Source organism: Electrophorus electricus, chromosome 25, assembly GCF_041902795.1.
Source record: "Electrophorus electricus isolate QZ-2024a chromosome 25, ASM4190279v1, whole genome shotgun sequence".
NCBI classification, from domain to species: domain Eukaryota; kingdom Metazoa; phylum Chordata; class Actinopteri; order Gymnotiformes; family Gymnotidae; genus Electrophorus; species Electrophorus electricus.
Genome location: NC_137521.1, coordinates 6,814,185 through 6,841,733, shown reverse-complemented (window position 1 = coordinate 6,841,733; position 27,549 = coordinate 6,814,185). Strand labels below are relative to the sequence as shown.

General features: G+C 44.1%; 1 protein-coding gene and 1 long non-coding RNA gene across 4 annotated transcripts in view; one reads left to right on the top strand and one right to left on the bottom strand.

The window, feature by feature from the left end:
* Positions 1 to 86: 86 nt before the first annotated feature.
* On the top strand, positions 87 to 10,379 carry LOC113572110 (uncharacterized). Of its 2 annotated transcripts, XR_014119834.1 has the most exons (6): positions 87 to 165; positions 420 to 471; positions 2,597 to 2,719; positions 2,851 to 2,932; positions 9,636 to 9,750; positions 10,131 to 10,379. It is a non-coding gene; the product is annotated as an uncharacterized LOC113572110 (long non-coding RNA). The 2 variants fall into 2 exon arrangements; XR_014119833.1 differs by lacking the exons at positions 2,597 to 2,719; positions 2,851 to 2,932 and having other exon boundaries at positions 102 to 165.
* Positions 8,598 to 27,549, bottom strand: part of faf1 (Fas (TNFRSF6) associated factor 1) — a 57,094-nt gene continuing 38,142 nt past the window's right edge. For both annotated transcript variants that reach the window (XM_035521924.2, XM_035521925.2), the window contains exons 13-19: positions 25,610 to 25,764; positions 22,666 to 22,802; positions 22,360 to 22,448; positions 19,649 to 19,729; positions 18,844 to 18,921; positions 15,405 to 15,620; positions 8,598 to 10,225 (exon numbers count right to left, since the gene is read on the bottom strand). In XM_035521924.2, the coding sequence (XP_035377817.2) occupies positions 10,142 to 10,225; positions 15,405 to 15,620; positions 18,844 to 18,921; positions 19,649 to 19,729; positions 22,360 to 22,448; positions 22,666 to 22,802; positions 25,610 to 25,764 (840 nt within the window). In that variant the 3' untranslated portion in view covers positions 8,598 to 10,141. The remainder of the gene's footprint in view (positions 10,226 to 15,404; positions 15,621 to 18,843; positions 18,922 to 19,648; positions 19,730 to 22,359; positions 22,449 to 22,665; positions 22,803 to 25,609; positions 25,765 to 27,549) is intronic.

Sequence of the window (27,549 nt, the reverse complement as noted above, 5' to 3'; positions counted from 1 at the left end):
GTGGCGCCTGTCATTGGCTAAAGGAGGAAGGAGCAATCTGATTGGCTTGTCTATTTTTCAACTGTGTCCACCTGGGTTCTTTTCTCAAATAACAAGCATCACGCAGCGCAAAGACATAAAACTTTTATCACAGAAATCCATTCCAAATAAGCAGGACAAAAATCCGTAAGTGAGAAAAAAATCATTTAGCTGTACATGAAGACTATCATATATTGTAGGCCTATTCTGTAATTTTATAATGTGTAACTTAGTTATTAATTTAATATGCTTTCTATTAGATTTTTATTCATAGAAAATAAAGAGGTTATTAAAACTATTCCTATTAGCCTCACTGTTTTAGGAGTCTCGTTCAGATAACGCGGGAGAAAATGACGATTTTTTTTTTGTTATTCTCTGGAACATCAAAATAATTTGAGAAGTTTTTGAAGATGCGACACCTATTTTAAAGTGACATTAGGGACAGAAGATAAGGTAAGTTATCGGTTTGAATTTGTTTATATTTAGTTCATACGGAAAAATAAGGCGATGTACTTACTTATACAGTAGCGTTTGCTTCCTTCAGATACTGAACGATATACAGACTCCCTAAACAAATAGTGTTTAACAGTTATAATGAACTAGGCCGAGGACAATTCACATCACAGATAATCAAGTGATATTACGTTAAATGTATTACAATCTAACACTTAGATTAAATAAAATTTAATTAATATGTATTTTATATAATACAATTTACTTAAAATAATTAGAATTTATTTGAACCCTTTTATAATCTTTTTTATTTTAAACTTTTTTTTATAATCTTTTTTGATCTCTGTTCAGCTTTAAGAGTCCGTAGGCATCGACTTGTATCAGATGTTATTTTTGCTCTTCTGTGTAAATATCTTCATGCATACAGACGTGACAATGATATTTGCAACTGACTGTCGGTCTGATCGCTCAACATGTAACTCGTATGCTGTGATCACTTGTTACGCTGACAAATATTTATGTGAAACGTCATGCCAAGCCCATACATCCATGGGCATATCTTACGCAATTAGCCCTAGTTTGCATACGGTTTAAGGGATCTCATAAGTATAATAATAATAATAATAATAATAATAATAATAATTGTATTGCTATTAATAATAATAATAATAATAATAATAATAATAATAATATTATTATTATTATTAATATTATTATTATTATTATTCAGATCCTAAGTTTAAGTATCCCATAAACTAAATTAAAACATTATTTGCAACAACTGAAAGCGCTTCCACCAAGCATAAAATGCATTCAACTGACTGAAAAAAATACACAGTTTTGCCTAAATACAAGTCTGGAAAACAACATGTGACTGAAAAAAACTACATATGCATTTATTTTTAAATAAGCGCGCGTTGTGCGCTTTCAAAGTAGACTACTAGCAATAAGGAGACGCGATATATTATACATTAGAACTTGGTTTAATTAACATGTTATCCTGGACGTATTGAAGAAATTTGAACTGACCAAAAAGTTTAATAATATTACCTTACAGGGTGATTTTCGATGCAGAAACGAAAATGACCACTCAGTCATTATGAATTTTTTTTTTTAAAGTCCACTTTATTTTCCTTCTTAAGAGCACAATTAGACACATTAGAGTCTGCGTTTATTATGCATCAAAGCATCTGAGCTAACGAGTCTTCCGATTCCCTTGATATTGAGGTCTGGACAGCCTACGCCTTTAACCCACATTTCACGCCGCGAATAAGCGACGTGTCGTTTCCGCACGTTTCCACGCGTCCCTGTCACTCGCTTCTCCTTGTTTACATACGGAATCACAGTAAGCAAATGCCATCTGTCCCAGCGCCGCTCTCATCTACACCTTTAATTACCGAAGCAGCACTCTAATAGAGACGATATTAAACTAAATCTTTTTGACATTCAAAGTAATTATCTCAATAGCTCGCTCGTAAGGCTGAAAATAGCCATTCGAAGAAGCAATTCAGCGTTCATCGCGAAAGCTCAAGTAGGCGCGGACTCTTAAATGGAGTCATGCTTAAGCCAAAACTAAAGCAGATCTCTTTACAAACAATTATTAAAGCAGCAAGGTATCAAACTCGCGTTTATGCAGAAAAGGGCAATTTTGAATGCCAGTTTGTGTGACTTGTAGAAATATGTTCTCTGCCGTATAAATAAAAGACGTCTTTCCAAATGTAAACAATTTAGAGTAATCGAACTCATGGGCCTATCATCATTTCAGTCTTTTAGTTGTACAAAACCTATAAACTAAGCAAGCGCATCTATTCAAAGTCACAAAGGAATATTTTTAAAAGATGCCTGTATAATGGGGCCAACCTCCTCAGCCCACTTCAAAACTTTTTTTAAATGAATGTGTGTCTCTGAATTCCAATTAAATGCCCCGGGCAATTAAAAGTGACTGTGAGCACTTAAGAAATTCAACATTCTTTCAACAGTTCATCAGACCGGTGCATTAAAAACCTATACAGGGCTTTCATTTTCTTTAGAAAGTCCACAGATGACTGAGTTTTACACCTTTTTAAAGCGGCACAAAAGAGATGCTTGACCCAACATATGTAACAGCATGTCTCTGTTCCTCTAGCACCCTGGAGAGCTATTGTGGCCACCTTTCTCACTGCTGCTGGCCGTCCGGAGCGCAACTGGACTCGGGCTGCCTCCCGGGAACTCCTGCTGAAATGGTTTGCGTGTGCAAAGCGCTGCAGAGGTTAGAGTAGCAGATACAGGGGGTACGCGGGTGCAGCGCACGGTTTGGGGGAAAAAACCGGTGCGTATTTACACGCTTCATCTCATCACCAAGTCCTCATTAGGTTGTTAACCTCTTGTTCACATGAAAAGCCGCCGCGCCGCGCAGGACTCTCGCGCAAGCTCAGGCATCCCCCTCGAGGCAGAAGACAAAGCCGTTAACTGTGCAAAATAAGTAAGCATTTACTCTGACTGCTATGAAGTTCGCGAGCTTCATAGTTGTTTTTCCCCCATTTAATTCAAGGTCATTTGGCTGCTACTTGATAAATAATCTAATTTAAATAACATCACAAAAACGCCCAAATAAATAATTTAAAAAACATCAAGCCATGATATATTTTTATGGAAACATTGTCAATTTCTTTGCACTAGTGTATTCTGCAAATAGCTCCCAGACATAATGCCCTTTTCACTAAACATGCAAAAAGGCTAGGAACAAGTCATCGTCACAAAAACGACATGGCCTTCTCAAGCCTTAAATGGCTAAATCAAAGACAAGGCCGTAAACCTCAGATGAGTGTAGACAGCGTTATCCTTAATTTATCGAACGTAACCTATTAAATTAGCAGTCGTACTAGCGCGCGGGTTTGTGTGCGCTTGTGTGTGTTTCAGGTACCAGCCAATTAAAATGCTCTAGTTCTCCACATCTGCCTCCCTTTACAAACGACTCGAACAGAAAAGAGGGAGCCCAGTGAAAGAGCGCTCATTGAGATCACAGATGGAGTATAGGTTTTTGCTGGAAATTTGAGAAACACCATTGTCCCAAATCCAAACTCAGTGTGTTCCTTTACAATGGTTCCGGCTTTGAGCTCTGCCGACTCAATTGCCCTTGTTTTTTAAACTTGAAGTGTTCAGTACAAAGACTGGCCTCCTAAATGTCACAACCGCTCCAAGTGGGGGCTCTGCTGCGCGACGGTGTCCAAAAAAGAAAAAGAACACAATTATGAAGCAATAATTACTCTGCTTCAGTTCGCACGCCACTGCCCCCATTCAAACCTCTTTAGCCCCATTTAATGCTTTATCCACGACGCCATAATCCGAATACCACTGCTTTAATTTTTTCTTTCCTCCTGCAAAATTTTCTTCTGAGACAAGATTGGAAAAAGGGGACTGCGCTAAACGGGACAAAGCTCAGAAATAAACTTTCGCCATCTATTATGTTCCGTGCAAATATTTAATAGCGATAGGATGGTAATCGCCATCTCGACAAAAGTAAATACTAGTTTATGCCATGCATTAGCTGGTAGTAGTATCTTAAATGATATAAAATTTCGATTTTGTTTAATATTTTGGTTTATAAGTGTTGTAATCTTTGGAAGGTTTAAAGATTACATAAAATTATCCTAGATGTGAAAATTATTGTATGGTAATCTATTCGTTCATTAATGCAACTAAAGCAACTACAAAAAGTTAAACAACAAATTACATTTATACAACTACATTCATAAACATTTACCATTTTAATTAGGACTAGTTAAATCATTACACTGTATATAAAATATAGCCCAAAATAAATACAGAACATTTTCTGATCAGTACAGAAAAAACGACGTCTGGAGTAGACTGTAGGCTATTAACTGGATGTGAACATGCAAAAATATTGTAAATCAATATATATTCTTATTGGCATTTTTTTAACATTGTAGATTGACACATTTAAGTTCCACTAATAGGCCTATCTTACTAATGCAAGCATAGTCTGAATTAGTCTAAATCCAAGGACATTTGGATTTGCCTCTTAAAACGATCTCAAATAGGCAATATTTTATTAGTGTCTCAAAATCACTTTAAATATCCAGCATTGCGTTCACGTTATGTCTTAGATTATGCACAGAAAATCATTTTTACGAGAGCGTGCAGATCGAATTTCGAAAGACTGTAAAATGATGAATATAAACACCCGAGTTTTGCTTGATGTTTTGTGTTGCACATCAACCGATTACTGGGTATTTATTTCTAAAGGTATTGATTACTTTTTTTTTAAAAAAAAGCGGTAAATTAATTTAGCAAATATTTACATTGCCTTTACATTTACGTTCGTTCGTTCGTTGTAATTGTTTTCTTCGCTGTAAGACCATTTATAATTAACGTGGAAAGGAAGCGAAAATGGTCAGCGGAAAAAAAACGAAGCAAAAATACCACTGCGCGTGCTCATTTAGAGAAGTTCTAAGCAGAAAAAAAGGTCGTGAGACGAAAAGGTTCCCTGCTAAAGAACTAGATTTCTTAACTGGAGAACTTTTATAGCGACACATTCAAGTCTTAAAAAAAAAAAAAAACCTTTATTCACACAACGTGCTCTCCCTTAGAACATTGCGAACCAGAAGCCAACGGAGAAGCGAGCTCTTTTTGTGTCCCACCGTTTAAGCCGCATAGATTCTGTTTCTTTGGCCGCCTTTGAGTGCTAGCGTCTCTGAGAAAGTAAACTTTGAGTGACCCTCCAGGTTAGTTTAGTCTGGGATTTTAGCATCGCTGGCTGAGTGGATTTAAAAGGCTGGATGCTGTGGGATCAGGGATTGCTTCAAAGGAGAGATCACTTGCGTCAGGAATTCTGTTCTCCCACCAAAGGCCAGCATTCTTGACCTTTAAAGACTGGTTAAACATTATTGAACGCTTCCCCTTTGTCATCGAGGAATGGAGTCACCACCTGATGTTGCCAGCAGAGAATCCGTGTCGGAGGAAACCACAGAATAACTGCATTGTGCCGGGGAGCAACGGCCAGTAGTGTGGGACTGAACCACGCTGGCTGGGCTTTGGGAAGACAGGCAGGTGATTGACGGCGAGCGCTATTCAGTGTGCTTGATGAAGATGTAAGAGTTTGACTGCTGATCGTTGGACATATTGGGGCTGTGTCACCAATAAGCACTACAATTCAAAAACTTCAATCGATAGTCTGAATGAGGTGCATTATCCACCCCCATCATATCCTTGGAGGGGGTTTAAAAAAAAAATGTAAATTAAAATATGGCATTTCAGTTTTTTCCCCCACAGCATCTGATATCTGGTTGTACTTGACATTAATTTCTTACATGTAAAACTAGTGCAGGTTGTTATTTTCTTTAGCAGATATTCTAAATTGTCAAATTGTGAACAGATAGTCAATTTAGTATCAAGGGTAGGGGGGACGGACAAGAGGCTATTCCAAAGCCAGAGCTAGTGAACAACTATTTGCAAATAGTTAAAAAAAAAAAGAAAAAAAAAGTTACTTTATTTGAATTAATAAAACCTGATTGATGTGAAAGTTTTTAAAGTTGTATAACTAATTAAAAAGTTACTGCTTTAATTGATGGTGTGTTCATTTATTATTTCACTACACTTGAGGTCAACAACATGAGTAAAAGTGATCAATTAACATAAAATACTCAATGTCCATTTGGCTTTTTAGATGTTTTACAACGAGCATAGACGCTCAGTATGACTAGTACATAAATATCTCAGTGGTCACATTAGAGTAACGCTTAGACAAAAGCTTGCATGCATCTTATGGAATTTTACAGCTTTTACAGTACTTGAATTTTTTATACTCCATTTGAGTAGTTTTAAAATTTAGATCTTCACAACAACACCAAGGCAATTGTTACCGAGTGGTGGCAATCGTTTTTTCTACCTTGCACAGCCCCCAAGCCCCAAAAAAAGACGTCATATCAAGTTGAAAGAAACATCACTCTATCCAATTATCAGTACTTGCCACCAATCCATCAGCACTAGTTGCATGTGCAAAGTCTATGCCTTTGCGCATCACTGCAACATTCAGTTATTGAAACAGTACCATCACACACCATAGGAGCTGTACAACAGCGAGTCCCCCTAGGCTAGAGTAGCAGAGCAGTCAGTCATTCGCCATTTCCGCCCCAGCGAACACCAGGGAAACTGTGGCATGAGAAGCAGCGTGGCTTACCTGCCAAAGCCCCTTCTCTTCAGTCACAGACGCAGTGCTGAGGCAGTGCTCAGTCCAAGCAGCAGGCCAGGCTAACCAGACAAGCGTGGTGAAAAGAGGTCTTAAAGCTTCCTTTTTGTCATTTCACTGCATGTGAACAGGTGGGAAATAGTGCATTCTTTAAAAGAGAGACAGACAGACTGACCGACCAGAACCGCATTAAATTGAACATTTCTCTTCATTTGGGAAGGAAGTCTCTACATCCAAAGAACTTCCTGAAGGGATAGTGACCCATTTCCACTATGACTTGATTACTAAGTCTTTAAATATTTGACAGAATACATTCTTTCAGAATTACTCATTACATTCACAGATCACTTCAAGTTCTAAACACAATCTGATCTGCGTGTTCATCTTGCTCAAATGAGGACAAAAATGTTGATTTTTAACAATCGTGTGAATGGGATGTGGCTAGATGCATTCAGGGGAGAGTTGCAGTGAAGGATGAGAAAAACAAATGTTTTCCTAATGTATCCTCTGACTGGAATTTTGACTCGCATTAATTGGGCAAAACCTTGTGTGAGAACTACAAGAGTAGCGTTACGACAGTGCAGGAATGAAACAGCTCCAGGACAAAAAGATCTCGGAAGTTTAAGAAAAGTCCATCATCATACAGATGCTGCAAGATGGCTGCTAAGAAGTCCTTCACTTGTAAGAAGGGACCTTTTTTGAGCTTGTGGCCTGATTACAGAGTGACACAGTGGCTCCAGGATGCTTCCTTGTTCCAGCTCACCCCAGATTTTGTGGTGCTGAATTTAAGGCCTGAAGCTTCTCTGAAGAGACGTAATCTGCAGAATTATTGGCACCCTTGATGAATAAAGAAGTTGTTAAATGCAAACTGCATTAAAAAAAACACAAAAAAAACCCAACCTGTCACTCAGATGTACAAGTGGCTTAAAATGAATTAAAAACATGACAAAGCCAACAAAACTAAAACCTGAAGTCAGATTCTGGTTAAATCCAAATACATTTCAAGGTCTCGTTCTACAAAGTTCCTTCATTTTCTGCTTCATTAGCATAAAAAAAAAAAAAAAAAATCTTAACCGCATGTAAAAATAAAAGTTCATCACCATATGGAAATGCAAAGATGCAGAAATAGCTATTGATATTCCTAAATCATACAATTCACTGGTAATTTATTAATATACCATATACCACTATTATAGCAATAATCTACAGGTTTAAAAAGCCACTACCTGGTTAAGCAGCCCAGAAAAGACCCAAGACCATCTCATCCCATGCAGTAAGGAATACAAAGAAAAATAACATCAATAAGTAATAATGACAACAGCAGCAGCAAACAAACTAAACTATCTTGACCTTTCTAAAATGCTACCGAGATGTTTGCTGGATGGTGGTATTGAAAGGAGAACTTCCATGAAACTGAACGCTGTCCAACCAGCCCATTGGCACAGATGCATGTTTTTCAGCCAAAACAGAGGGGGTGGTGGCACTTAGATTTACAGCAAATAAATTACACCACCACATAACTAAAGTAATTATTGTAATATACATATACTAAAAATACATATTTAATAAATTACAATAAAATATATTCACATTTGGTGAATATTTTACACAAGCTTTTTTTTCTCCTCAACCATACATCAAGAGTGCCAGTAATTTTGGTCACAAGGATTTCTTGTAGCCTTTATATGAAGTCTCACTAATTACGAAGCGGTACCACTCAAACCACATAAGATGTACTAATCATTCCGTTTCGGACCATTTCGCAAAACTTGTCCTGCATGCAAAGACGCATAACGGAAGCATGTAACCCAGAGTGTGCTCAAACATTCCCTGAACCTCTCAGGTCCACACAAGGTCTTCCCGACAGACTGGGGGCTCTCGCTTCATTTCTCTCTCAAACTTTTCAATTTTCCTGTGCGATGAACAGCACTACAGATGGTGTGGTAAGCTTTTAATCTCAGAGCTGAACAGGCAAAATTAGCCTTTGTGGCAGATCATTGAGAGAAGTCTGGAAAACACAGCTGAAAAACAAGACAATGAATCACTTTTCTCCCACCATTTGCTTGACTTTCATATTGGCATAAGTATGTGATCGCTTCTGCATTTCTGCAGGAAAAAAACAAAAAAAAAAAAAAACTACAAAAATTTATATATATATATATATATATATATATATATATATATATATATATATATATATATATATATATATATATATGCAGAACTCAATATCAAATTACACAGCATAAATTACACAGCATAAATAAGAATAAAAGAATATACTGCAGCCCTGTCATCCACCCAGCATTTTAAGAGACAGATTTTCCTAGCGAGTGTTAAAGCCTGGACTCAAGGAATCCCCAAAGCTCACCCCAGTGACCTTGCATATCTAATGCTCCACCATGACCCACCCCAACCCCCTTTAAATGATGGCAAAAGGTCTAAGCAAACAGAAAATAATTATTTCCTTTTAACAAATCAAATGCCTTCTCAAAATACACAGCATGGGTAGCATTGTCACTCAAGCAATTTTCTTATGGCCAAGCTCAACAAAACCAGATTGGTTTTCACTTGACAGCTTTCATAAGTGGACCTGCACTGGATCGAAATGTCACTGTGGTGTCTGTATGCTAAGGCACAATAATACTGAAATCACTCATCCTTTGCACATGCTCAGCCCTGACTGGCACAAAAGTACATCAACACCAGAGTTGGTGAAGCAGATTATAGTCATAATTTTTCTAGACTTCACTGCTGTCACCAAGGCCCAGCGTGCCGTTTAAAGAAAGAAGCATTGTGAAACAGACACATGTTCATATATATTTTATATAATGTATCAAACTAAAACTAATACAGCATCAAACTAAAAAAAAAAGGGGGGTGGGGGGGGCAATAGGAGGTGGGAGGAAAAACTGGCCAGCAGGGACCTTTTGTTTTTTGAGCAGTTGAGATTAATACCAGATCTGATCAACAGGATGGAGATATGGTGGAAGAGGAGGGCACTTGGCACTCCATGGGGTGTGGCCAGAGACCAAGGGATCCAATAGAGCGAGGAGGAGGAGGAGCCAGTCCAGCATTCTCCAGGAAATGTCTCTTTGCTTTTATTTTTCTTCGTTTTCCTTTTTTTTGGTAATTTGCATCATCTTTTTGTTTCTTTTGAACGCAAACCAGGTTTAAAAAGCAGCCATAGTGGGACGTCCTTGTCAGCGATGCCTTCCTGGGTCTTGAGATCACAGTTTCTTTTATTTTTATGTATTGTTTTTTGTTTTTTACCAGTGAATGGAGAGAAACCATGACACTGCAAGTGTGTGTGTGTGTGTGTGTGTGTGTGTGTGTGTGTGTGTGTGTGCACGCGCGCGCATACAAGTACAATGCAATGTACAATGCACTGTGTGTAAGACAGCGTGTTTGTGTGTGTCTGTTCTCCGTGAAAACCATGCTAAAGTTCTTCCCTGTTTGTGTCCAAAAGCAGAGTCAGTCCTACTCCTTGGCTTCCAGGAAGAGGGTCTCCTGAGGGAAGAGCTTGGCTTCCAACAGCGTCCCCGACGGTTCTAACTGCGTTATCTGGCAAGAAAGAGCAACAAAACTCATCATTGCTTTCGAGACTAAAGTGCTGCTACAGCCACTGAGAGACAATTAAGACCCTGGGTATTTTGAAATGTCATGAAATGTCAACTCAAAGTTCAAATAATATTTAAATAAAGTTAATCTTCACTGATGGTGTTGTGGTCTCGGTCTGCAGAAAATGTGCCCTGTGTTGATTACATGTGTAGTTTTTGGCCTGCCATGTGTAGGCCAGGTTTGACTTGCTTTGCTCTAGCACTCGCTGTGTGGGGTCTTTCTTACTGACATCATGAACCAGAGTAGCAGAAACCTGATCACCACGTCACCGCGAACACAGTGTCCAGTTTCCGATGCTGTTTGTTATTACTCGCACACCGGCCCAGCACAAACACACTGCCCACACAGTCAAGAGGTGGTAAAGGAGTGCACATCTATGCTGACGCTAACTCCATGAGTACATTACTACATGACGATGGACTGGCTTTCAAATAAGTCATTTTCTGTGGTGACCAGAAAAAAAATAAAATAATTGCCATTAACTGTTATGTGTATGTTCATTATCACTGCCTAGGAGTGGCCTTAGAAGGAGAAAGACAGGGAGTAAATGACTGTGTGTGTGTGTGTGTGTGTGTGTGTGTGTGTGTGTGTGTGTGTGGACTGATTGTAGTGAGTTAATAGCCAGCAGTTCTCCTGTTACATAGGGCCTGTGTTAACACCTGTGTGTCCCACACCGCATGGTCCCAGAGAGCTCAGCACGAGGCATTAACTGCAGCCTGATTAAGGCCGCTGTTCCGAGCCCCTCTACCCTCCCTGTTTCCCCCCCCGCAATAACACAGCGGACCACGTGGGCGGCCAGGGCCTGCACTGTACTGGCCATTTCGCACTTTACACTCAGAGGGGATCACAATAAAATCAACAAGCATTTTTTCTATAGCACCCAATTCCAGAGCTTTTCCTGGTCCTGGTATTTTGATTTTGGATTGTCTGCTAAAAGTCAGTGTGTTGTACCACATATTTCAGACAAAAATCTCATCTAAGGCTTGAATAATTCTTTCTTTAACTGTGTTAAAGAGCGTCGTCCGCATTCATATCGGGGTGTCTCATTAGGATGGGGCTGTTCAGTGCATGCCCTCGGGTGGAGCTGTCGGAAACACTGCTCTGACGGATGCCGGGAAGATCAGAGGCTTGTCAGCAGGACGGCTCTCTCTAGGGACCCGAGTGATGGCACACCAATAACAGCACATTTGCTCTCTGTAGCCCGCAAAAAAGTCACACAAGTGCGTGAGTGCTGCCCTTTGTTCCTCAGCACGACCTGGGGGCACCGCATGACACCAGGAGGAGGTGGCATTCGCCAATGGGGGGGGGGGGGGGGAATTGAGATTGAGACGACACCAGCAGCACAAGCTGGCACTGGGTGGTGGTGGGGGAGAAAGACGCAGAGAGAAAGAAGCAAGATGGCTCCGTTAAAAAAACAAAACAAAACAAAAAACCTTCTCCCTGTACTGCCACGCGATCTGTCCCTCCTCCTGCGCTGCACTTCACAAATAGTGCCTATGCAAATGAACTTGAGATGCTGCTGTAACACCTCAGCATCACGTAGAACCAAATGAGGGTACAGGGTGGAGCAGGTGTGGCGGTGCGTTTCCATGACTGTTCTCTTCAAGAGAGGAAAAGGGGAGAGAAACAAGGTGCCACTCTATGGCAGGAGACAGATGCCATGGGTGATTGTTTACATTGTTATCCAATTAACAGACCATAAGAGCAGAAGCATCTGTCAACAAACAAAGCTGTTGTTTTCCTCCCCTCTACCCGTCCCTCCCGCTCATTTCCTCAGCTACGCTCTCTCCTTCTCCCTCGTCCACCGCACTTGTTTGTTTCCCCAGAACCTTCTGCTTGCCCTTCAGCAATTATATTAGACTAATCTGTGCAACACTGATCAAAGCATTGTCACACACTCCCACACACACGCACGCAGAAATAGAGAGAGGACAAACATATGAAGCAAGCCCGTTTCAGAATGGGGTGGCTCATCTCTTCATAATCCCATGAAGGGTTATTAGAAAGGGAAGAAGTGTGACTGAGGAGTGTGTTGCTTGGCTGTTTTCTTTAGACCCCGAGGATGCTGATGGCAGGTAATCCAGCTAAACCTTTAACACACTCCTCAAGTTGAGCGGCCCCACACAGTCCAACAAAAACAAGACAGACAGCTGCCCTGGTGACCAGAGAGGGACACAGAGAGATGGATGAACAATAAATATATCAAAGACTACCAGTCAGTTAAGTATTTGACCCAACCAGGTTGGGTATCAATAAAAGATTGTGTTGGAGTGTGCAATGAAAATAAGTCAGTGTTAAACTGACTCCTACAGAGTTCAATTTACATCGCCAAAGTTTAATTAGGTTTAGCCCTGTAGGAGCTAATTCAGTGCTGCTAATTTCACCATGTAGGCAGTGAAGAAATGTTTAATTAAGGCTGTATCTAGAATCTTAAAGGAAGCATCAAAGAATAGAGAGAGCAGCGAGTTCAACAATGCACCTTTGTTTTCCTGTGTGACATCGCTTACATGCCGCAGAAACCTGATTTACTGATATGATCTGCAGCTGGCAAAGTGGCAAAATTAATTTCAGTAAAAGTATGTTTAAGGATTAGTCCGATCAATACAACAGTACATGCTAATTAAAATGACAATACCGAGCTTGCACAGTACGGCAGGTGGAGGCTATGAAGACGTGTCGGCAGAGCAAACCTTGCGCTGGAGCACCGGGGACCAGGGCAGGGCGATTAGAGCGGCTCCGTGTCCTGGAGCGCGCCCACCAAAACATTTCAACCAAATGAACAATGAGCCGCGCGGACGCACCGCCGCCTTTGTTCTCCCGCGCATCGCTGCTTCAAAAGGATCAATACTGCACTTCATTAGAGCAAGTGAAAAGGCAGCGCGACAACGGGCCGCTGGAAAACAAACAGGCGGACAATGAAGCGGCTTCCGAACCGGGGCAGGATGCACAGCTGAAACAACGCGCTGCGTAATGAAGCAGTTTAGGGCCCTACCCCGTTAATTAAAACCCGATGGCCAGGTCTGAGTTAGTGCCGGGTTTGCCGACTGTTTATTTGGCCAATTAAGGAAAGCAGTGGGGGATCATTATCGGCCCGTCGGGGGGTTGGGGGCTGTTGGATCACGGCTGGAGGCGGGAGGCGGCCGAGGAGGGGTCATGGGTGGAGAAGGGCGCCGATCCATGGCCTCTTGGCTAGCCTGAGAGAGGAGCTCTACGCGCTGAAGGCGAGGGGCCAAGCCAAACACAGACGCGGGGACCTGCGCCAGCCGTCGGGGTTGTAAAAAAACGCGGAGACGCATCGAAACGGGATGGTGGCGACCCTCAGACGGCGAACGCGGCCGGCGTAGACAAAGCAGCCGCGCGGGAAGAGCGTAAAGGCAGTTAGACGAGGCGGCTAAGAGCAGCAGTCGCACTGACTTTGAATGCTGACTGATGGTGTAGATAACCGCAATGGTAGTAAAGCCAGTGTGAATAGGGTGTGATGGCCTATGAAACTCTGGCATTGCATTAAAGAGCATATGAATAGCTGGAGAACTCAGAAGCTGGTGCTAATCCCTCCTTTAGCTCCACCCCCCCTCCCGCACCCGCCCACCCACCCAAAGAGTGCAGGTGCTCGAAGAGAAGGAGAGAGCAAACAGGAGCAGTAAAAGAGCAAGCCTCGCTGAGGCACGGACGGCCCGAGAAACAACAGCATCCGCCACGCTCGCCCTCCCTCTCAGCCCCTCTCTGTTTAATCACTCTCTTATTGCTGGCAATTAGCTTGGGTTTCGGTGTACGGACGAGGCGGAGGGAGAGAGAGAGAGAGAGAGAGAGAGAGAGAGAGAGAGAGAGAGAGAGAGATGAAGTTTAAACATTTGTGCAGAATTACAAACGCAATAGCGCTGCACGCTCTAATCCTGAGGGAGGGATGGAGAGAAGTCTGTGGAAGAGATGATTTTAATTAGAGGAAGGAGAGCGCGAGAGTGAGAGAGAGAAGGCGAGAATGAGAAGAAGGATTAAACTTGGGCACTGTGTTCACAGTGAGCAACATTGCCAGTCTTTCTGCACTCAACTCTGCAAACTCACTCCAACTCTACAAACTCACTCCAACGCTGGATACACTTTTCCGGGCGCGCGTGCTGGGAGTCCGCACGCACGCACGCACGCACGCACGCACATGCATTTTCTTCTCTGGTTCCTAAACAAAAGCTTCTGTGCTCTGTTTTTTTTATTCTGTTTTATCTTGTTTTTTTTCCCCCCCTTATGTGGATTGGTACATTGTGACTGTTAACATTTAGGTATGAGATTTGTGCCCGCTTGAGCAGTGGTGGTGGTGTGCGTGTTTGTGTAATTGTGTGAATTTGTGCATGTATGGGTGCGTGCGTGGGCACGTGTGTGTTTTCATGTGCCTTCCTCCCAGTCCCTGTGGGATTGGATGGCATGCTGTCCGGGCAGGCCTGCACACTTCTCCTGATTAATGGAAAGCCCATTTCTGTTTCCATGCTGTTAATTAGTCAGGTCGTTAAGAGCAGTGCTCGTTATCTACCTGCCGCAGAGCGAGCACACCCAGCTCTCTAATGACCGCGTGGCACAAAACATGCTCACATAGGACAAACGTGCTGACTGTATCTTAAGTAGCCAGTGTGCTTTCCTACATCCAAGGACCCTAATTAATATTCTGCAAATTACGCATGCACTATAAAAAAACATTTAAAAAAATACTAATTAATGATGCATGGATTTTAATTTATGTGTTGGGGTGGGGGCGGTGTTATATGGTAGAGACACACACAAACTCTCAGGGATTAAAGATGAGCAACAAACTCCAGCCACACGGTGGGATTAACCAGCCAATTATACACTCTCTTTTTCCTGCTGAGCTGTAACACTCGCTCACACTCACGCACACGGGCACACACAAAGAGAAAGCACAATCCTGTCTCAGTACTGTAATTACTGCACCACAGATGGACAGGAATTAAGAGATATTCAGCATCACTAGGGACCTGTTCTAATATCATATCTGGTCATTAATGATTACACCCACTACTGATGCACAAGTAAGGACGGAAGCAAGTCTTGGCGCGGCGTGTTCATGTGCCTGACCGGGCAGAGCGTGTGCAGGCGCGTGTTTGTGCAGACTCACGTTTCTGCGGGGGAAGGTGGTCAGCAGTTTGAATTCGTCGGATGGATAGCCTTTGGAGGCCACGAAGTCAAAGAGAACCTGCAGCCGGGTGGTGCCCAGGAAGCGGCGCTCCAGGAACTCTCCGCTGGGAGTCCGGATCCGGAGCTTGCTGATCCGCTCGCCTCCGTCCTCGCTGGGCTCTGGCGGTAAGGCCTGCTCCAGTGACAGGCGGATGGCCTGGGCAGAGGAGTCATGATATCAGCCACCACGTATCCCCGCAATGGAGCGGCCCATCAAAGCCCAACACGTCGACCTTCATTCATACTGTACATCATGGTAATGCGGTGTGTGCTGAGTTTATGCACCATACTGCTCACATAAAAGTTGTAGGTTTGTCAGCATAGCTCTGTTAATAAATAGAATTTACCAGGCCTCTTCATAAAGGTTAGTCAGCTGTTACACTGTTAAATCTGTAACAATAAAGTAAATGTCTTACGTTAAATGATTGAGCTGGACAGGTGTACAATAAAAAGAGCTCAAGGGGGCTAGTTAAGTCAGAAAGCAAAACTAGAAGTGGGAGCCCTATAATGGAGTGGTGTGACAGAGCAAGAGAGAGAGAAGGTAGAGGAAGAGGGGAGGAGTCGTCGAGTTGGCTCCCCTGTGGCTCGGAGCAGGACCCGCTGCTCCTCTGGGGTTTTCACCTCCAGCTTGTTGTTCCTGTTGTGACACTGGGTAGCATATGCTGTGACAACACGCGCCGCCTTTATTTACCCACCGTAATGCAATTATATTTCATCAAAGTGTACAACAGTAGCTCATTAGCAGCTGTAGGCTTTATGTGCGCGCGTGCCGGCCCTGCTCCCTCAGGTAGGGGCCCGCATGGAAAGGGCTCTTTAGGGGATGAGCAGCGTCCCTCCCCAGACCCAAGCCCTACCCTCCGTGTGTGTGTGCGTGCGTGTATAACCCTGCACACAAAGAGCACTCCAAAGCATCCCTTTCACTGCACAAAGCAAACAGTGTGTGTGTGTGTGTGTGTGTGTGTGTGTGCGCATTTGTGTAGCACCTGACATAAGACAGAATGACATCACCGCTCACCCCCCTTCTCCTCTCTCCTTCAGCCACATCGGACACAAAAGAGTCTCAATCACAGGCAGCATTTGTCCTCTTTGCCCGCTCTGTGCTGTTTGTCTCAATCCATTGTTGTTGCACATATGCACTAGTGGTGCGTGCGTGCGAGCGCACACGAGCATATTTGTTTGTGAGTTTGTGTGCGCGCGAGTGTGTGTGTCTGCAAGCTTGGCCAGACTCCAGGTGGAGAGTGTCCTGCTGCTTTGTTTATTCATACACAATGTCAGAAAAATTAAGCATCAGGGTAGCCAGAATGCAGACACACACACACAGTCTGCAACAGCTGTTGCACATGCTATACAGCGTCCTTTTAAGATCTGCCATCTTTCTCCATGACGGCAGGGAAGTGAACCTGCACAGTACAGAAACAGACTCTGACGACCGCGTTGTTTCTGTTCCTCTCCGGACACCAAGAGTGAAGCAGATTCACTGCATACATGCTGCAGCACTTCAGCACCTCTGACACCACAGAGTTATTATGTCATATGCGCCAGGCCCAGAACTTCACCGAACAGAGAGAATACATGAGATTTCACCCGTTTCACAGCCGAGAGATTCGCATCAAGAGGCGTGAAATTGTTGTCATATATGCGTGACAGTGCAATCTTTCACAGAACAGGCAAAGAACAAATAACTAGTGCAGGTGCTTGGTGCAGGTGATTTTATCTGTGTGTGTGTGTGTGGTGTGTTTTCCCTGCTGCGTGTGCAGTAGCGAGTCCCTTAGGGTTCATTACAGACAGCAGGTGAGCAGCTTCAGAAAGCGCCTCTCATTAAAACACATGCACATGCGCACATGAAAAAACTGACCTGACACAATTACTCCCAATTGGCTTCATCTATATGCGCATCGCTACAACGCACCATACACTGCTAACCCCTAATCCATACGCGCCTCCACCAAGCTAGTTCAAGCTATCGTGAGGTATCATATGTCAAAAGACACTGTTTTTTATAAGCGTGCAAGGGGTTGGAAACACCATGGCAATGGACTGCAAGCAAAAGACAAAATGAAAGTAAGCTGCACAGAAGTAATTATAAGCTTTTTTCTGAAACCTGTTTAACTAAATGTGGCAAATGATCTCCTACAGCAGGTTCCCATCGGCAGAAGAGAAGCTTTATATTACCAGGTAAACAGAGTACGGGCAGGTCACAAGAAAAAGCAGGAAGCTGGACTTCTCCACCAGCCCTTTAAAGCCAGGGCCGCTTTGTGTGCGCACACGCCTTTGTAAGTCAGGGATTTAATGTGAGCTTGTGTGTTGTGCATTTCAATTCGCTAAAGGGACAATAACAATTGTGTGCGCCACCATCAGCAGCATGCCCTGTTTCCTACCACAAGTCTAGTCTGAGACTCTCATGCTTAAATGGTCATCACTCATAAGCCTTTTACAGTCCAGGCTTTAAAAGGTGACAATTTAGTGGTGCTGTCTCTAGTACGAAGACGTAAATATCTCAAGAATCTCACGCACACGCGTGTTAAGCACACGCCTAAGTGCAATGTCACCAATGTATCCATACTAAACAGTGCAAGGATTTGTTCACACCAGTGTCTGTAAAAGAGATATTTTCATCGTTGCCTTAAAACTTCCTTTAATTTGTCGTGCACCTGTCACATGTAATGCAACGGTCATTTCTGTAACCTGCCACGCGTGATAATGACCTAATAATTTATTAGGTACTCCTACTCTACAGCCTTACGACATACACCACAGCATTTATGGTCAATCCAAAAGTACAGTTAGTTGACTGATGGCACAATAGTACCATGTTTCCAGTGGTGTCTTTCATGAACGATCCTTTTTTCTTTAAAAAGCAAAGCAAAGAAAGGGCAGGCAGGTGATGTCTGGATATTTTGTGCAAGTATATATATATGAATGCATACATATCCGTCTATGCAGTATTCTTAAGTGTTTGCATAAACAGTATTTACCAGTGCATTTACAATATAATTGTATACTAAAAGCATCCAGCCAACACCTGCCCTTTGGTTAAAACCAGGTCACTCATGAAAGAGGACGAATAAAGCTCGACACAATGTACACAGGACACTCGCGCAGTCAGTCAGTTGACTTTAGAGAACAACAGTGGTACCAGAAGTCCAGGAGTGGTGGAGTACACCTTACAATTAAGGCGCGTGCGCATATATAGACACACACACACACACACACACACACACACACAAATATATTATATACATATAAAAAAATGCATATGTGAGCATGTACTTAAGGCCATAACAACAGGTGTTAGACTGCATAGTAATAGAACCTATAGCCATGATTTCTGTGAGGCCAGCAGTGTGAGGCTGGAGTGTGACCACAGAGTAAATCCTCACCTCTCGTTCCTCTTCTTGCTCTTTCCTGATTTGCTCCTGACGTACTTGCTCCGCCTCTTCCCGTTCCTGTGCTTCTCTCTAACAAATGTGAAGTAGAGTTTACGACACTGTAGCTGTGAATGATTCAAGAAAAAATGGCCCGAAACCAAACCTACATTTAACTACATTTAACTAAACTAACCATGGATATCACAGTATACCATACAAAATTACCTCAGTTTACACTGCTGTTTACAGCCTGTTGAAAGCCAGTCTCTTTTACCATGTAGCCATACAGCTGCTCTATTGGCTCCCAACATCACTTATTTGCACACTGAGGTGAGGCTGTCTCCTCAGATCTAAACTCTTCATGAATTTTCCTGTGATTGCCGTGATTACTAACTTGTGTGTGCACATAGACATGAATCAAAGAGCTGGTGTGGTGTTTTTGGGGTTTTTTTAGCATCTGGTCTTCATGGGAAGATGTGTGAGCTTGTTAAGGTAGTCCAATCTATGTAAAGATAGCATTTAACCTAGCCTAACATTAATTAGTTAATAAATTACTACAGATATGCCTATTATTCAACTACTTGAAATGCAGCATAATTATTCAAATTAGTACAATTCACTTGATTAAAGTTTACAACAATATATCTACGTGCTGTTTATACTCAACTTAGGAAATGAGTTATGCTCAAATGGTTTGAATTACTAAATGTAAATGGTTTAAGGCAATCAATTTCCTCAGACCACTTGAGATGACTCAAGTCACATTTTACTAACAATGGAGCTAAAAAGCTAAATAAGAAAATTTGCTTTCACCAACCTTTTTGCGATCAGCCTCTAAAGACAAGCGATAGGCTTCGTCCTGCTCCCGCTTCACCATTTCCCTGGCCTCGCGCTCATCCTGAGGACATGCAGGGGAGATCACGTCATAAAATCTAACACTAGTCACAATAAAATACAGGAATGGAAAACACAACCACTCCTGATGTTAGAACGCATGCAAACAGCACACAGAAAGTGATTAATGCGACATAAAAGGGAAACTTTGATTTCGTGGCACCATGAAAATGTCAGACTGACAAAGTAGGAAAGGAAATCAGACGGAAAGAGTATCTTTTGTGTTCCACTGCATACATCCAAGGGTCCATTTACTCCATTGTATGCGCGTGTCTATTGGAAAGGTTCCTGCCGGCCCACGCAAGCTCCAGTGGAGCGAAAAGCATACGGGTCTGCCCTGCATCCTGGACCACGAGGGGAGAAGTGAAGGAGTACCACTGAGGAGCAGGCAGGTGGATGGGCCTGGAGCATGCTGGGAGATCCACCGCAGGACAACCAAAGCAGGGAGGCCAAAATTTAACTGAGCCGCTGAAAGTAAATCAAATGGCAGCTGACTGCTCTCATATATTGCACCATCTTCAGTGGAAAAACACTAATACCAGCAAGACATGGTGAGGTGTTTTCCCAAACCCACTTGCTCTTACACGCACAGCAATGACTCCTCTGGTTTTAGAAAACGTCTGTTGCTAAAAACAGCGAGTCAACTTCAAGAACAAACCTTATGTGAATAAGAAAAGGGTCTGAACTGAATCAAGTCAGTTATATTCCTTGAATCAAATCTCTAGTCTACAATGAGCGCAACAGCAGCAGAGAGTGAGTGTCTATGTAGACAAATTTGTGGATGCACGCACACCACCAGCCCTCCCCTAGAGCTATCTTACATTAGTAATAAAACATACCATTAGGGCAAATATTTGAGTATTTCACCACATTTAACAGCTGTACACTTTAGGCAATCCCATTCTTCCAGTCTGAGGACCTCTGCCTCCATCAGGATGGGAATGTCTGTGGTTCAGCCCTGGCAAGTCTCAGAATTTGCCTCACAGCTGTCACGGAGCGAACGTCACACTGGAGGACTCACACCTCCATTACCCCAGCTCCATTAGCCTGCTAATGCATTACCCGCCACTTCGCATTCACCTCCCTAGCCAACAGGAGCCATTAATCACGCCCGAAAAAAGCGCTCGGTGCCTGGGCTGAGCTGGGCCGTACCCGCTGCGGGAGCATCCGAGAGCCAGGCTACAGCAGATCTTAACCGCACTAGAGTGGGGGCAGGGCTTAAATGGCTTAATGGGTGTAAACAGTGTTCATTATGATCATAAATATCCTCATACATCACTGTCTGTGTTATGCGATGCATTTCCTATAGTCCTATATTGTGCCTTGCAAGTCATAGTAAGTTGGTGGAAACTGACTCTTGCCGCTAATGCGTGTTTAAGGCAGACTTATTAAACACCTTGTCCTGGATCTACAACAGCCAAGGTCATCACACAAAAATGCTAATTTCAGTTGAGTTTTTTGAGACATTCATTCCAAACCTTCTGCCTTTAGCCACCGTTATAAATGTTCGGATCACAGATGCTAATAAAAAAATACCTTCTCAAATCATCCAGTAATAAGAGTATGGTTTCCACAAGGAGTACAAGTATATACTGTACCAAGCAGGTCAATGACATGTTCTCAGCTGCACTCTAAATGGCATGGCGTTCTGTGCACAGCTCGGTGGTGCTGAGCAATGCCATGGAGGGCAGACAGGAATCAAATGAGAAAAGCAGCCAGAGGGGACAACTAACCCATGCTTGCTATGTGAGCAGAACTGCAGCATACCCCACTCAGGCTGCTATGTGGAGTGACCCCTGAATGAAAACACCTGGGCACATGCCTACATACATGCATGCACACGCGTGTGTGTGTTCGCATGTGTGCAGACATGAGCGGTATAGCAACGATGCAATTTCTCAGTAAAACTGCCCAAGGTGAGTTCCAGAGCATGGCAGAACAGAGTGCCACTGCTCGGAAGGCAGCAGGGAGCTCAGGTCTGTTAGTTAATATACAGCTATGTGCTGCTTTGTGTTTCAGTCCTTTCTGTATGGCCCTGCCGTGGTGATCTTAGAAAGAACAGCGAAATCCTTTTTACAGAGGTACAATAGGGAAAACCGGTAAGCCCTTATAAAACTTACCCACCAACACACACGTCTTGTTTTTAGGCCTCATCTTTGTGTGAGAGTTTGTTTGTACAAAGTTCATTGATTTACAACAATCTGTGGTGGCATGCGGCGAAAGCATATAGAAACGGCATCCTGTTCATTTCTTTGTTATAGTCCATTCCAGGTTTGGTAGTGATCAAAGTAGCTAATGAACAGTACTTCTTACTGACCTAACACACACACACACACACACACACACACATACGCAAACACAATTTTACAGTGTGTATTTTTTTCTTGTTTGACTGTGTCAATTCTTAAGTGAGACAGAATCATTCTTTTGTCCTAGCCAGTCACTAAAACTCCGCCCTTTTGAGAAACGTTTCACTCTGTTTTATGAAGAGGAAAATAAGAACAGGAACTTGCATTTGGGCCCTCAGGTGAACTGACTTGCCAGGTCAGGTTTTTTTGTGCTGTTTAGCAGGCCCCTCTACCCAGGTGTGCAGAGGGGTCTCAGTAAGCAGGCACTTGACCTGGACTTGCTCACCTCGTCTCTGATGTCCTCTTGCTGCTGAGCAGTGAAGATCTCCATCGCTCCCATCAGCCTCATCATTAGCTCGTCCACTGTCGTGTTGCCTTGTAAACACACACACACACACACACACACACACACACATTTATATAACCCAGGAAAATAGGAGTGCATTCACCAGCAGCATACTTTGATCATCAGAAACTGTAATAGTCTGTAACCACCACTGTTAAACAGCACGAGCAACTCCACACGTATGAATGCTGCCTTTGTGAAAACCAGCCAGTGTCAGGATGCTCTCTGTGTTCCATCGCAGGTTACCTTGAATGACATTTAAAACCTCGTTGGACGTCCGCTTGCCCATGACGATGAGCAATAGGGGGAACTGATCCGTTTTGTACGTCCGGATGGTCTGTGCAACAACGCTCCCAAAATGCCTCGTGCACATGGTGAGCAGCCTGGTGGGGAGAGCCAGGAAACATGAGACTCCCACACTCGCACCCACACACTCTCGCACCCACCCACACACACAAACTCAAAGGGAAAACATTACACAGCCATTCTCTGATGGACAGAGACATAGACACAGAAAGAAAGACCAGCAAGTTGGCAGATAAAATGAAACAGTGAAAGGAAGAAAAAAAACCCAGATCATAAGGGAAGATGACTCCTTGTATATTAAAAACCCCTCTATTGTGTGTTTGCTTCCGAGTGACACCACTCTCCCTCTAAAAACACCATGGCGGCGTATTAGTATTCTGCTCCTGCCTCGCAGAATTTGATAGGCCAGGGAGGATTTCTTATTCCATTACAAAGACAGAACTTTAAATTAACATTTCACTGAAGGAAAAGGGTAGCACGCTGGCTTGCAGAGCTCACAGTAAATGTCATAATATTAATGAATTGCTATAGACTGAATGCAAATATAGATTAGATTCTCCCCTCTTCCTTTAATAAGCGCAGTCTTAATAACAGGCTGGTAAAATAGGGTGATGGAACCGACTAGTGTGAGGGGTTGGGGGGGAGAGAAAAGGCACTGAGGACTATTATGAGAATGAATTGAAAGTTGAACAAAATGACTGACTGCTTTACTGAAACAGAAAAGGCGTGTACAGAAAGTCAGTTAAATATTCCTTCACACTGAAACAGGTTTTACAAACTAGAAGGCTTATTTTCCAAAAGCATTTAAAGTACCATTTCTTCAGAGGATTATGGCCCTAGTGTATCCTTACTGTGAACCCATAACAAAAAATACACAGACAATGTATTAGGACCCATTTTCTCAGCATCATTTTTCACATACTAAACTAGTATTAAAATATTTCACATACTCGAGTGATGTTTATGATCCGTCATTTAAAACTAGTCTTTGTACTGACACACTTGCAGCAGTTTGAGATCCCATCCCACTGCCACACTTGTGTGACAGGGACATGCCAAGTGACGCGGAAGAAATCCAGGAGAATGTTAAGTTTCAGACCTCCTGAGGGGAGTGATTTTCCCCTGCACTGCCAACACCTGGTCTTTTAAACATCTCATCATGGATGACTAAATAATGGGAGTGACATCTTTCGCATACCTCACTTACTCTCTCTCACTCCCTCCCTCAATCACTCCACACACTAAGGTGTGCAGTGAATTTTCTCACGCTGTCAGCCCACACCTCTCATACTAGGGAATGTGTATGTTCGTTCACTCGTTCGTTCGTTCACTCACTCACCTCACTCACTCACAGCCTGAGCGGAATGGCTCCTCTGCGCATTCAGCTTCTGATCACTAGGGAGCAGGGTTGTGGCCCTTCAAGTGACTCCGGTTTGAGTCCCAGCTGTGCCATGTACTGGATTGATTTTGAGCTGGTCAGGGATGTACTGTGGCAGTAGTGTGACAGTGAAGGACCTTTGACAACCATAACACTAAAACTTCACAAATAATAGAAAAATAAAAATCAGCTTGCTAAGATCTTGTCATCTTCTGAGGGCCGCGTGTCTCATGGGTGATTACACTGGCATGTAGTCCACAGCGCTGTGCCTATGCATAACTAATCTGTTAAAAAGGCCAGTAAAACAGCCAAAGCAGCCAGCTAAGCACCAAGACCAGGTCTACTCTCTCCCCCACACACACACAACCACTGTGAACACTGCCAATCACCAGTCAGTCAGGCTCCACTCAAGAGCGTGAGAACGTACAAGAAAGCGTGTGCGCGCGCATGTGGTTGTGCGCGCGCCTGTGCGCATCAGGATATGACTTTGTCTGTGTGCCCACAAAAACACACGGACGTGTGTGAGTGTGCGTCGCCGCTTGCCGCTCATGAATAGCCCCAGATGTTGTCCGCCTTTAATCTGTGGTAGAAAGGCCCAGCTGGGGCAAAAAGCACTAGGGGAGAGCCGGAGGAATGGAGGCAGGGGCCCGGCTCAAGGAGCTCCTGCCAGAGCAGGGTCACTCGCCGCCTTTCGGAGACGGCCTGCTCCGGGAGGAGGCCTTTTGGGGTGAAGCCTAGTGGAAGGAAAAGCCCAGGCCTGCCCTGCAGCAAAGCCTGCTGGGTCCAATCAAGACTCCATCTGCCACCTGACCAGACCCTCCCTCGCTCCCCCCCCCCCCTTCACCTCGCCCTTTCTCTCCCCTTGCGCTCCTTAATGTCGCAGTGATTCGCAGCAAGGAAAAAATATGAAATTTACACCCTAAGAACTACTACAAAAAGATCTACCATCAACAGCTAAATAGTTAAGGGGATCTGTCGCTACACCGACTTTAAGCAAGAAACGAGGTGTCTTTAGAGTTATTATTCTACCTCAGGGAGAGCAGCACCCTCACATTTACATCCAAGGAAGCATTTTCAGTTTAAAAAGGTAAAAAACAAAAAATTCGTACAAAATCTGACAAGAAACGAAACTCAACTACCCTCCTCCACCTTTGCCAAAATGAAGACATTCTCAGCAGCAGACTGAATGAGAACTAGGAGTCTAACTGACCCTTTATTGGGGCAGATTAGTGCAGATTGCCCTGTCGGGGCCTCAGAAAGCAAACAACTGCTTTTGTCAAAGAACCCAATGAGGGATGAGAGGAGAGCAGACGGGGGAGGGGCAGAATCTCTCATTATGAGATCATCCATTTTGGGTGTGAAAATGCTTCCGATCTCACCCCCCCCCCCCTTTTATTTTTTTATTTTGAGTGGGTCAGTGTTTTGGCATGAGAGTGTGTGTATGTGTGTGTGTGTGTGTGTATATTAGAGAGTGAGAGTGTGTATGTGTGCGTGTTTGCGTTCTACCTGGCTTTGTTGGCTTCTTTAGTGACATCCCATGCCCATGTGATGAAGTTCTGGCTGAGATATGAGACTATGGAGTCTGCACACATCATCTGGGAGCAGAAGACATTGCTGAGAACACTGTCGTCATTGTGGAGGTAGATGGCCAGCAGCTTTCTCTGAAAAACAAAAAGGACAAAATTTACAATAAAAAATTGGTCCCCTCCCATTTCGAACCCGGCCGACCAAGGAGCTTAATTTCATCGAGCTCTTGCAGAGCATTCCTGACAATGGTATCCCCCATCTTGGTGGGCCTTGCAGGACAAGGCTCGCCATGAGCTTGGCTGCTGCGTGCTCTCGTGTTATTGTGGCGGGGTTTAGACAGCACTGCTCTCAACATGAAGCAGCCGTTTGTGCGCTGATGCGGCGGAGCCCCGGAGCTGTTGAGGCCAAGCCCGGCGTCCAGCTACGACGCCCAATCCAAATCAAATCGGCGCGGGGTAAATAAAACTTTCTCCGAGCGTGCTGGCGACAAAACAAGAAGTCGAACAAATCGCTTTGTTTGCTTTGCATCAAATGCCAGCGGCGCGGGTTAGCGGAGCGCGGCGCGCACAATATTGACGGCTGTCGTCATCCACGGCGTGTTTACGCGGCTCGCTCGCCGGACGGGATGGCTAATTAAAAAACAAACACTGCCATAAACATGAAAGGGTTCCCGGGACGAGGCGCGGGAATAAGCGCCGCCAAATTGCGGTGCGGCTCTAACCGGCATGCCCCCTGCTGACCCCCTGCCGTTTTCCCCTCAGCCCGCGCGGAGGCATCAGGGAGCGGGCCTGACCATTTCACGTGGGGGGGGGGAGCGTTATGGTGGTGACGAGAGCACCGGGCTAGACGGCAGAGAGCGCAGAGCGAGGGCCCAAGGAGCGCTGCTGTGTTTGCACAGCGATTAGAGCTTCAGAATAAGCAGCATGGCTCCTAGCGGGAGAGAACTCGGGCCTCTTTCACTCCTTCAATTCAACACCCTGAAAAGATTAAACACTCATGCTGGGTGGACAAGCAAATGCGCCGTTGGATGGAGGGAAGGTTTTTACACACAAAACAAGACACACACACACACACACACACACGTTGACTGTCCTACCCCCCAATTTTCCTCCAAATCCACAAAGCACCAGCTAGCGAGTGAGAGAATGTGTTCACCTTGAGCTGCGAAGACGTTTTGACCTATTGAGCCTTCTAAGATTTCCTGAGAGGAGTGAGAGAAGGTATTCTCTCTAATAACAGTCTTTAGGCAGCACCCTTCATATCCCGCCCCTCTATTACGAGCGGCCCCTCCTCACCACTTTCATCACATTGTTGTCCCAGCTCATCTTTTGTGGGGCTTTTCTTCGCCTGCAGAAATCAGGGCTCAGTCCAAATTACTGGGTCTGTTAAGGGCTAGAAACTGACCCGAAAGCTCTCACCCAGATCCCAGCTTCTCCCCACCTGTTCGGCGCAGAGCGAGGCCAGCAGCCTGAAGGAGGTGATAAAGGAGGGGACAAGGGAAGGGAAGGAGGAGGAAAGACGATCCGCCCTGTGAGCGGAAGAAAAACGGCGTTCACACAGCCGCCGGATGACGGCATCCTCCTCCCGGGCCTCTGTAACGGCACCCACTGTGAACCCGCCTGCGTTGGCTGGGCCGAGCGCGAGGATTAGACGCGACGCAACCCACGCCCCCCGCCGCCCCACGGACCGAGCCGAGTAACGTGCAACATGAGAGCCAGCTTTCCCGTCATGGCGCACAGGGCAGGCATGATGACGGCGCTCGCGGACCAACTCTTACGCAGAGAACAAGGAACATGTTTGTGTGGGCAGGACAGCCATTCTGAAATAACCTCATGCAAAAACCAGAGCACCAATAAAAATGTACACTACATGGCATGCAATGCATTTTTTATTCTTCCTGTACTGTCATCAAGTCAAAC